Consider the following 12,930-nt stretch of genomic DNA (forward strand, 5'->3'; position numbering starts at 1 on the left):
TTTACAGACTCCTCTCCCAGCTTGTAACTGATTTTCCTTTCTGGCTCGAGATGGCGACCCGCTGACTCGTTGCCATCCACATGTTTTGTTTCCTCCTTGACTCCATGCAGGTTTTTCTCTTTGGTGGGCATCTTTAATTTATGTACTCCCCTGAAACTGATTCCTGCGAGTTGTGGTGAAACTTGAGAAAAGTGACCTGTGACTGCACAGAATTGACCTACAAGTCTGACTAGTGTGTCTTGGTCTTAAGACTTGGGGGAAACCCCTCACCATAACAACATCTCATTTAAAATGCCAAATTGATCATCTAAAATGAGGTCATATTATTAACGAAGGAACATGTAACATTTAACAATAGGCAAATGCAAAATTCCATCATTGTGTGTATTGATTAAAGTTGAAATTGTATGAAAAAGTAATATCACAAATAGAGTGACCAAAATGATCAGAAAATGAATGAATGAATATTTCAAATGCGCAACCCGGTGGAGAGTGTTTAGCACGTCCACCTCACACTCCTGAGATTAAATCAAATCAGTTGAATGAACCACTACCTCATCATTGACTCTAAGGGAATCAAATGAACATATTTATTTGACTCTATCAAATGCAAATAACTTAACTTTCCAAATACAAATATTATCATTTATTTACCATGTTAACCTGTTTGGGAGGCCTGTGCATGTTGATGTAGTACACTTTAATTGCAGCAGAGGGGGGCATCTGTACACTGATCTATTACTGGTTTAATAAATCTTTTTCTTTTTAATGTATTTGTATTTGTATTTTGGACACCCTAGAGGTGAAGCCAGTTAAATATTTTAAAAAAAAAAAGCATTTTCCCATTTTAACTGGTCATTCAATGCTAATCATCACAGTCAAAATGGATTGGACGTCTGTTGCTGTCAATGGCAATGAACTATGATATTTCACTGCCAAACTTCCTACTTCCAACAGATTTGAGGTCCTTGGCTATCATGGCTTAAAAATTACAATGTACCCATGAAGAAATGTAACAAATACTTTGAAAATCTACGAACATAATGACCTCCTGGATGACCCATCTTATGTTTACAATTGGCCTATCAGTGATAAACTTACAGGAAAGGGAGTTCCACAAGTCTTTCAGGCAAAAAAAAATCCAGCCAACGATCTCAAGAAAACATAAACTAACCATCCCAATATATTGGCAGTGAGGAAACATTTTCTAAGGACTGAGGAGCTGTTAAAAACTGCAGAGAGTGGACTTCAGACAGTCGTTTATCTTCAGCATGTTTGAACATAGATTCAAAGGGCTTATATCTCCCACTTCATCTGTGGTTCAACCCAAGATTTTTGCCTGGTCCATGATTGGAGGATCCCTTTCTACTACTACTAAGGCAGTTCGAAACAAATTGGACATTTTTTTAAGCAACTATTTGGGGTGGTGGGTTTCTCAACAATACATGAACATCCTTTATTAGTAATTGTACCTTGTTTGTCCATTGTTTTTCAAGCTAATGTAACTATTTAGTTTCCCATACTGCTTATCTTCACAAGGGTTTCAGGGGGTGCATCCCAGCTAACTATGGGCACTAGGCAGGGGGACACTAATTCAATTCAAATGGATTAATTCATGTAATTATACCGAAACATTTTTCCACTTAGGTTGAAGGAACTATGACAGATTTTTACTTTTGGAAAGCATGAATTAGTCTACAAAAACTGCAAAAGAAATATAAATCACGGAAGCATGAATTAGTCTACGGAAGCTACCATTTGTTTTTAGCCATGCACAAAAAAAAAAAAAAAGAATAAAAAGAAGTGTATCAAAACAAACAAATTGTAAGTCAAAACGGATGCACTGTTCAGCCGGAAATGAAGAGGAAGTTGCAAATATGCAAAGAAACACAGTGACTTTCATCTTGTTTGACCAAGAGCCCGTTGTAATGCAATCAACGTTATGATATTAGGTTAGCAACACACAGAAAGTATAGTAAAACAGGGGTAGCAACATTTGACAAAGTAGCAAAAATTAATAGACACATATATATAAAAAAAGCAAAATTTGATAAGGGAGAATATTTGACAAAACACTTGTCCAGATAGTGCATGTGTACTAGTAATACACTTATGAATTCCTTAAAATATCTCCAGTATTTCCCTCCTCACATCACAATATCCGAATGAATTTGTAATTTTTTCCTATATGTATCTAACCCTGGGATACCTTAGATTAAGCCAATTTCAAACTAAATGATGTAATATCATGCTACCCTATGTTACAATTCAATACAATAAGAGTGAAGGAGGAAGCAATGATGCAACATACTGCACTCTTCCTGTACTCGACACACAATAGATTGCTATACAGTTGAAAATTAGCGGAAACAAACAGAGGGAATTTCCTCAATAGTATCTGTTTAACAAAATGTTCTTCCTTTTGAGAGAATCCCAAAGCTAAAATCAAAGGTTGAATGCAATAAGCATTTTGCCAGCAGTGTGATGCATTATTTATTATAATTAAGTAGACTATTGTGAATCATTCAACGAATATTATTAAGTTCAGAATATGAAGATACTTGATGGAATATTTATGGATGTTTTATGAAGCCTTGAAGAGTCAGCGTCCGGATATGAAGAGAGGAGAATCAGTGAATTTTCAAGATAAAGTCCATATCTGAGTTTATCCATCCATACATACATGATCTCTACCACATATCCTAAAACAGTTTCTTTTAAAATGATCTTTTTAAATGATCTTCATGTAAAATACAGTCACTCAACGTAGTCACATATACAAATTCCATATTTTTTAGAATAATGCTGATAATAATATAAAAAAAAAGAAACCACCCAGTGAGTAGCAGCACCCGATAGGCACAACAACAGGTTTTTAGTGACAAAATCTATGCATAAAACGCCTAATGATGGGATGACCGGCATGTGAATAGTGTCAATTCTGTTTATCTGCATGGGACAAAGTATAGTAAGGCCAGCAATCTGGGATACTCACAACAAATTTGCTAAACACTACTTAAAGTACACAGTAAACAGGAGAATAAATAATAGCTAGTACGTATTTCCGTTCTTTTTTTAATGATAAAAAGATATATATACTCACTTGCCCTATAATCTCTTATAGGGCAAGTGGCTATTTTATAGTGAAAAATAATATAGTATAGTATGTAAATATAGCATGGTTTGGATATTGTATGTTATTCTTTTTGCAAGCCTACTCTTGTTGATACTCACCGTTCTTCTTGCTTAATCAAAATTGCCCCAAAGGCTAATGATAAGTAGACGTATGTTAAGTAACATCCAGTTGCTTGATTGAAATGCGGAACTGCATAATTATTCACATTAAATACAGTTTAAAACAGGGCTTCAAAAGTGTAATGTTGCTATAGCACTTATCTTCATCACAATAATAGAAACTCCCAAAAAGTTGGAGAATGCAATGTGGTTCAATCAACAGAGTTCGTACTGCATCCTTTCATTTCATCATCAGGTTTAAAAGCTAGATAAAGTTCTTGAACTATTTATCGAAGTCCTTTTGTTTTTGCTAATCACATCATCCTTTTAACTCATTTAGCTGCCATTGAAGAAGCCCCATAAAATAGCAGTGATAACTCACCGTCATCCCTTTTAGCTGAAATGGATTGCCCATCTTTTGCCGTCAGTGGCACTGAAACATGATCATCTACTCTGCAGATAAACAGATATACATATGAGGATGACATTCCCTAGACAGCAGAACATTTGATAATTCACTTTTAGTATTTGTGTAGTGTTTTCTAATGATATACCAGTGTGTAAGGTGAGTACCTTTGGCCAAATCCCAGCGTACGTGAGTCAGAACAATTTGAACGGTGAAACCTGTTAGAGCTTGTCCGAGAACACTCGAGTGGCATGGTTTTTGCTCTCTTTTTTTTGTTTTTTGAGCAGCATATATATCTCTTCACTCCACATCTGCACGTCCTCCATGGGGACGTCTCTGGCGGCAACATCTGATAGGGCGAGCATGCTTGTTCTCTGCGCGAGCACTTTCAAATGCCAACAACAATTAGTGGTGAAAAGTAGCAAGCGGAAGAAACCTGAGCTTTGAAAAGCGTACATACATGGAAATTATGATTAATTGAAGGCATTTTTCCAGTGTTTGAAAAATAACAGGTTTGGATCTACCAGTAATATAGGCCTTGTCACAAGAAGGAAGTGGTTTTGGTGACAATTTGGAAGACATCAAGTACAGATTATATGGCCTCTTAATGTTTGTTTGATTTGGTTATTTGCGCCTACACTCAACATGTTTTTATGGCCAGTTTTCTTTTTCATTTGGATGACTCACATTTATTCCTTGAAAGATATTTTTTGCACAAAAATATTAATGCTAAAACGTGAAAAAAAATGTATCCCTCTTCATCTTTGCATACTCACCTGGACATTTCATTCTCCAGCTACATCTTTGATGGTACATTATTTTACTTATCTTTTGATGCTTGACAGTCAATTCATCTACGCAACTGTTAAAGTACTTGAAAACCTTTTTTAAAATTGCTTAAAATGTTGATATCTTTCTCTGTATGATTGCTATTTCATAAACATGTGTGAAATCAAAAGATCGTTTTATCCTGGTCATTGTCTTGTTTATTTATTTTTGCACTTTTTCTGTAGCCAATAGTTTGTTTTTTTAAATGATAGAAATGTATCATGAAAAATGTCAGGAATTGTATTTTATAAAAATATGTACGTCTTTATGTATTAAAATTTGAAGTATAGATCTCCTGAAACATACATTAATTTTGACACACAGGAGTGTGTTAAAAATAAGGTCCGACGGTCCACCTTACAAGGGAAACATTAACAAACAATAAATGAATTTGAATGTGAGCAATGGTGAATGGTAGAATGTAGAACAGTTTGGAATGATGTGAAATTCAGTGGAAAACCAAAGTTGATTGATGTGGATTAATATGGAATGCGATTTAATGATTGGAATAAAGTTGAGCGGTGCGGAATGAATGGGCTTGCATGGTTCAGTGGTACACGAGTTGTTGTGGATTTGATCTTCTCCCCAGATGGTCATATTAAACAATAAAAAGATGAATCTGTTGAATTTACGGTAAAATACTGCCACAGTTGTACTGTGTAAAAAAAAAAAGTGGACAAACCACAGATAAAAACTGTGTAGTGCTTCGGTAACCCTAAAATTTACAATACAAAACATACATAACAAAATATTTAGTTGCTGTCCAAAGAACTGTGGTAAACATAACTTTTTGACAGGGATTTTTTCTTAATGTAAAACCAAACAACATGTTTTTTTCACATAGTATTTTTTAAATGGTAAAATAAAAATACCACCCACAGAAGCCTGTTTTTAATGCAAATTTGACTGAGTGTGATTTACAGTGTGGGCCATTTTTTGTGTCACCGAAAACAACTTTAAATCAATATTTAATTAGAATATTTCCATATTCAAGCCAAATATTAAAAGCCTATTTTTACAGCCACTGCATCAATGTCTATGCTAGATTGGGAAAACCTGTAACCCTGTTTTAAATCATTAGGATTAATTAGCTCTCTTTCAACAATACTGACCAATGCATGTCTAGAATAGGTTGCAGATCAGAATGAATCATGTATAAAAGTCTTTACACATTGTTTCATTTATATTTAATAACTACTTTTCCTCTCCGGGCTCCTTGATGACAAAATGATTTGTTGTTTTAACAACCAAAACTCAGCGAGGTGGTGACATCTTAAAATAACACAGGCTAAGCACTGCTGTAAAACGCTCACCATTTGTCAGGAAATCTCACCAGTGGGACAAAGTAATACGATAGGGCCTCAATATATGGGGACGTTCAAAACCCAGTTTGGATAAAGTGATTAACGACAATACCAGAGGCATCATGAGGGCAAAGTCAGCATCTAGTTGGCCATCAGAGCGGGTAGTGATTGTTTGGAACATATCATATTCCGGGATGGTTTATTAAATATGCTCAAAGAGAAGGCCAAGAATCACTGAGTTAAGTTGGCAGAGAAGATGGAGCAATGAACGTTACTTGGCTTCCAGTTCATGTGAGCATGTGACTTTCTGTGGGGATGTTAAAAATGCAAAAACAGACCTCAAAGTTGACATGTCTAAAAAAACAGACACTGAAAATGATCAATTTGTACATTTGTGTTGAGGGCTCCAATATGTCAAAACCAATACTGGAAATGAATTTATTACTTTGCCATTTTTGAAAAGCTGCATATAAAGCCAATATACAAAAACAATATGCTAATAATCATATTTTCCAAAACCTAGGTATACTTTTCCACTGTGTTGTTTTTAAATATACAATAAATGCAAGCAATGCACATGTAAATAGCAAATATGAGCACATAATGACAAAGTGAACATTGACAGCATATATATGTTAACATATATATCTAAGTCCCACCTGAGTATTCATCGCGTGCCCGGAATATAGCCCGGAAAGTAGTTTTCTATTACAACACATCCAGGAAAAAGAAAATATGTCCTTGCCTACCCTTATAGATTCAACAATTTACCAGTACTCTATTCCCATTTTTAAATATTACTAATGCTCAACCTTCAATATGGCAGACATAGATGTTCGCAACCTGCAAAAAATATAAACAACAACACACAAATGGCCAATTCATTGGACACAAATTTCTGTCTCATCTCTGCATTGTTTACCGTTTTTGTTTTGTTTCTTTACTGGCTTAACTGATGGCTGATCTATCAAAGCTACAGGTGTTTTTCTGTGGTTTGACACCCATGCACTAAAAGTCACAAAAACACCCAACGCTGATGTGTTCTGCAGGCAGTTTCCCGTCTTGTCATGCATCACATGAGCTTCGCCTTTATGCAGCGGCAGCAACAAATCTGCCAATCGAATAACTGAATAAATGCAACTTCAAGGTGAATATATTCACAAAATGTGCTGTTCAAGGCAGTGAGACAATGTCGACATGTATGCGAAGTCACACCTGCTCACACAGACGGTAAGCACCCGCCCATTTGGTCAGCAAATTAGCTGAAAACAGATCCAATTACTTACAAGTGGAGGGGACATACTGTCCTCCTCCTTTACATCACAACATGACACTTTAATTCAGAGCATGTGGTGTCTTCATAGACTCTGTGGGTTTTTTTATTTTTATTTTTTCAAGCCAAACCATTGCTTGTCTAAGCTTAATTGCAAGGACGTGAGTTTTTGACTGTTTATTATTCAAGCGTAGAAACTTCCCCTCAGACCTTTCCATCCGCTTCTAAGAGTCGCTCTTTGCTTTTGTCTTATCCGTGTGACGCATCATGCATGAACTGTAATAAACAACGATAGGCCTGTTTGTCTGTTTGTAGATTTAATCTTAAATGTGTTTGTTTGGCCTTTTTGAGGTTATCCACCATATTGCTAATGAGATGGGCTCATGAGGAAAAAGGTTATGTGAGAAACTACCGCTTCCTCCTTATGTAACTCTATTGGCTATGACGAAAAACAAACAAAAAAAAAATACATATTATCACAACTGTACTACAATCACGTCTAAATAGTAAATTAACACTTTTTAAATTATGATATTAAACATTATTTAATAGCATGATTTGTGAGTCGTGAACAACATATACCCAACCGACCTTGTGAAATGATACTCTAATTGTTCATAGCGAATAAACTAGAATTCCAGATTTTCATTTGGTGGAAACAGTTCATTTGTGTCAGCTGAAAATGATGTAAAAATAAAATGCTAGAGTGAAAAGCGTTTTGTCATGAAATATAAGCCGTTGTTGTGCGAAAAAGAGCATTTTTCTTTTTTACAGATGCTGCACAGGAATATTCATCAGAATGCTCTAGATTATGTAATCAGTAATTTAGGTCATAAAGCAAAGTGAAGATTATAGTAAATCGACAATGTTGGAAAGAACAGCAACAACAAAAATCCAATTATATGTATTTTATTCCCTTCTTAACTCTAACTTCAAGTCAACTTAGATATAGCTCATTTTGGTCTTAAATATCAATATATTTTTTTGCAAATAACTGATAAAGAAAGAAAAACAGCATTTATTAAACAATTAAATACATGCTTCTTAAATATAACTTACTTAGAGTGTAGGAATTCCTTTTATGTTGATAGAAATGAAGAGTTATTGGTCCAATACACTGTCTAACCGAATTCGACCATTTTTTTATCTAAAACATCAAGATTCATTGTGTATTATTATAAACCACCAGAGTTGGAGATCATCTTCACACATTTGCATGAATACTTTAGGCACTGTTGGACTTGGAGTTGAGCTTTGCAAAAGAAGTTCATTCAAAACATCATCTTTCACCACATTGTCCATCTTGACTTACGTCCATCACAAATGTGATTTAAAAAGAGAGAAAAAAACACTCCCAAAAAGCCTCGCAAAGCATAAATGCAATAGATGTGGAAAAAAAACATTCCCAGCAGCCACATGTAAATGATTAGGTGTCACAAACTGGAATCTCATGTCCTTCTGCAGATATTTGAGATGTATTATTTGTGTGGATTGCAACACAGACAAAAAAAAAGGAACAGTTACTGTTGACCACATAAATAAAACTGCACACTGCCCATTAGTCATGTAGCTGAAATAACACATCCTTTAAAAAAAGGCCTTTCCAAGAAAGACAGCAGGATCACATTCACTGCTGCTTCTGCTGACCTCAAGTTAATGAATCATATGGACCCTCGTGTTATTCTTGATGTCTGATCTCACTGAGTTCAGGTGAAAAAGCTGTCTTAAAAATGATCATCACGAGCTGGTCCAAAAAGAGGAAGCGCGTCTTTTAATTCCCGTCATTTGGGTCACAAAGAGGGGAGCCAGTTCTGGAGGAATATCAAATTTCATCAAAATAACAACAGCAGAGATAGGTCATGACCTTGCGTGGCAAGTTATTTTGATCTAAAATAGTGAAAGATAGCATTTTGATTGTATTTAGCCATTTTTTTGTCACCCCAAAATTAAGATGCTAGTGTTCAATTCTTTCTGAAATACATATACGTATAAGAAAAACATCCTTTACTTTTCTCAGAGAAACATTTTATTACAGTTTTATTATTTTCATTAGCATGAAACTGTTTCCATCTTTAAAGTCAAGAATAGGAACTTGATAAATCAGCAGGTAGCTAATATGCAGACAGACAAATTAAATTACATGGCTGCACCTCCTCTTTTTGTAACCAATCGAATCGCCGTGGAATCGATAAATCTTGTTCCGGAATAAAAGAAAATGGTTCTATCCCAGAGTTCAAATATCCTGAGTCCTGTCGTCCTGAAATCTGAACCAGGAAGTAACTACTAACTGACAAGTGGACGGAAAAACAAACACAAGATTTTCCTTTTTGTCACTGATTCACCACAGAACCATAACCACTCCTCCAGTAGTATAAACAATGCTTTGATCCTGTTATCTTACGTCGTGTAAAATTCAGTTTGTCGCATTGAAGCTAGTTCGGCAATTTTGGAACATCCTTTGAAATCCTTGGAAATGCAACATTCCGGACCATCTCGTTGTGAGGCAACAGTTTTAAAGTCCTCATTGTCAACAGTATTTGCTTTGACTGATTGCCTGTGAGATAGGTCTCAGTTTTTCCTTCCACGTGGGCTCCATTTTGAAGTCAACTCGAGTTCAGATGCATTTTTCCTCTGTGTTTAACGTGCTGAGTGGCACATGCAACCCAGGGTCTATAGCTGGGGTAGCCTTGGGCATATTGCCCCCCTCTGTCCTAGGGTGCACATTGCCCCCCTCTGTCCTAGGGGCCACCTTGCCTTGTTCGCATGACAAAGTCCACGAGAGACCTTCAGCTTTCTGATATTGATTACAATTCTTGCTGGATGTCGCTAATGTTTGGGAACTGTCTCCAGACACTGGCGAGTGCTTGGAGACGACGGAAGAAAGCGGATGTGGTGCGCCTTCTGAACAGCGCAAGCTCCTGTTCTCACTCTTCTTCTGGCCTCCCAAGACAACCTTACAGAAGAGGCACTTCACGTTCTCCACCAGCTGGCGGGCCACAGCTTTTCGCAGCAAGATGTAGATCCACGGGTCAAGGATAGGGTTGAAGGAAGCGAAGCGAATGGCCGTCAGGTCAGGGTTTTTGTCCAAGCGGAGTTCCACTGGCGTCTTATACAACTGGTTCAGAAAGACCTGAGCCTGCAAAAACAGCATGAAATGGAAAAGATTCAAACCTGCAAAGTGGCCACAAAATGAGTATTCCAACAAGTGTTGCAGTGCTCCATGAATAGATGCTACGGTGACAAAATAAGCTGATTACTATTAGTATTATATTACAAGGTCGCATAGCCTTATTTGTTTGGTGCATACGCTTCTTATTCTTAGAATATTCTAGTAGTCTTTTCCCTCCAATACATTTAAAAGTGATCACTCTCTTGTCACAGGAAGTTCACTGTGAGAAAGTAAACATACAATGAATGATACCATATCTGAAAAAACTCCAGCACCCTCCGCAACCCTAGTACGGATAAAGCGGTTGAGAAAATGAATGAATAGTTCAATGTAGACCAGTATTATACGATTATTTCCTTAAAAGGCTCAAAAGAAGAAGGCAAAAACTAAGAAAACAACAACAATCAACTCTCAAAGAATGAGCGAAGGCGTTCCAAAAAGCCAATAAAAGACTCACAACAAGTGGAATGGAGCAGATGAGCACCACCGCCGAGGTACCGATGAGCAAGATGACCATCTGGATTTCAGCCCCGGCCATGCGTCCGAAACTACGTCCCTTCTTGCGCACGTCCAGGCTTCCCCGAGCCAGGTCGGTTCCCAGCGACGTCCTGCGCATGTAACGCCGGTGCATGCGGATGAGAGCCCCGCACACCAGCACATTGCACAGCACGGTGGCCAGGATGAGCACCGCGCTAAAGCCGGCGTACATAAAGTTGAACGCCGCGTCGCTCGTCTCGTCGCTGCGCCACTCCAGGAAGCACCACGTCTGAGGGTACTGCTTCTGGACGCGACCGAAGCCCACCGCAGGCAAGCCGCAGAAAAGTGCGTTGGACACGTAGATGGCCACCAGGGTCGCTCCGGCCAGCTTCTGGTCCACGTAGTCGTTGTAGAAATACGCGTGGTTGATGGCAATGTAGCGCTCCACCGACATGGCACAGATGATGCTGAGCCCAGCCAGGGAGAAGAAGATCAAGGTGAAGCCAAAGTATTGGCAAAGGGGGTCCCCGCCGGGCCAGGCCCCCTTCATGTATGTAGCGATGGTCACTGGGCTGGCCAGCAGGGTGCCCAGGAGGTCGGTAACGGCTAGACCGCACACCAGCGTGTAGAAGGTGGTCTCCTTCTGCTCCTTCCGAGACCTGCACAACACCACGATGGCGATCACATTGCCCACCACGCCGAAGAGGAACATGATGGACGGGATGGTGGGGATCATGGTGCGCCCCGTCATGGACTGCTCGCTCGTCTCCATGCTGGATGGTCCTATTGACCAACTTTCTCACCTTTATGGCATTGTTTTAAAAGCCACCAAAGAGGGAAAATAAGTTTTGACAGGAGTGCGTCCTTTCAGAGAGCCTATCTGGGCTGGGCGTGAAAGAGGAGGAGGAGGAGGAGGGAGAGAAGAAGGCAAACTCCACGCTACGGTGACCTGACTTCATTCAACACTTGAGGGTCTCCTCCCCCTTGCTTTCTTTGACGCACGCAAAGCCAAATCATTAGGAACCCCTGTCATTTTTTTATTCAATCAATTAGGGCAAAACAGGAACAATAATCTATAATATTGTGAGATTAAAATCAAAATATTGGTGAAATGCTACCAAAAAAGGCGAAATTTGTTGTACTTTTGTGTCATGAGATGAGAAATAAGTCATATAATATCATTTGTTTGAATACTACAAGAACAAAGTTGCTATTGCACACGGACAAAAGTTCAAATTTTACGAGAATGGGGTCATACATTTTAATATTAAATTACAAAAGGGGTAATTTACTAAATTAAAGTCATTCTATGTATCTAATAGGTGCTTTAATAACTTATTGGCTGCCATTGACAGCGATAGACCTCCAATCTAAGTTGACTGAGTCCAGCAGTGATCAAAAAGACAACTAAATGTGAGTATCCCAGGTCGCCCACCCGACATCATTATATCATTAATACGCATTATCACATCCGCTTGTGCTCGGGTCTATTAGTGGCTGTGTGCGTATATCACAGACATCACAAAATGACTGTGCTCGTAAGCAGTGTCACTTTTAATAATCATTCATTCATCCAGAGAAAACCCACACAGGTCTGGGGAGGACATGCGAACTCCACAGAGTAAGGACCGACCCGGGATCCAACTGTTAGGCCGACACACCACTTGACCACCCAGGCGCCCTCGACCTTAACAACATTTACAATTGGCGCTCTATCATCAAATGTTAAACAAAATAACTTGCGTCTTTTAAATTATGTATATATATGTTAATAGACCCACATTCATTTGATAAAATAAACCTTAAAATTCCTGATAAACAGCGTTCTTGCCCGTATTTGAGTATGTAAATGGTTAGCATAATTGATAGCTCCCAAATTTGTGGATTTGGTTAAATTAGGCAGTTGTGGTTTGGCTCAAAGAACTTGATCTGGTATGAATGTTTTAATGATTCACAGGTTAGGATTCTTATAAATAGCCTTTAATTTTTTTGCATTGTAGTTTGATTCAAATCCCATCAAGTGTTGTAGGTGCATGTCTGGATCTCATTGACTTTAGATCTCTACACTAAGTGGTCAGTGCCCTGATACCAAATGACCACTTAAAGTGTTACAAAAGCAAACTATTTGTGTCTTTTGCTGCAGGCCTTCCATAGCTAGCAAAAGAACATGCTGGACCTGGAGGGGGCAACGCCTGACGTCACAGTAATTTAACCTGCGCGCTAAGAAATCTTTATTGCG

The 12,930-nt window shown here is 38.2% G+C and overlaps 1 protein-coding gene across 1 annotated transcript; it reads right to left on the bottom strand.

Moving 5' to 3' along the window:
* Window positions 1-8,043: 8,043 nt before the first annotated feature.
* LOC144195761 (prostaglandin E2 receptor EP4 subtype-like) lies at window positions 8,044-11,596 on the bottom strand. The gene is made up of 2 exons (XM_077715586.1): window positions 10,672-11,596; window positions 8,044-10,181 (listed from the first exon to the last, which is right to left on the bottom strand). Exons 1-2 carry the CDS (start codon window positions 11,461-11,463, stop codon window positions 9,660-9,662), a joined length of 1,314 nt encoding a protein of 437 aa, XP_077571712.1. The 5' UTR covers window positions 11,464-11,596; the 3' UTR covers window positions 8,044-9,659.
* Window positions 11,597-12,930: the final 1,334 nt, after the last annotated feature.

This window comes from Stigmatopora nigra, chromosome 4 (assembly GCF_051989575.1).
Source record: "Stigmatopora nigra isolate UIUO_SnigA chromosome 4, RoL_Snig_1.1, whole genome shotgun sequence".
Taxonomy (NCBI): domain Eukaryota; kingdom Metazoa; phylum Chordata; class Actinopteri; order Syngnathiformes; family Syngnathidae; genus Stigmatopora; species Stigmatopora nigra.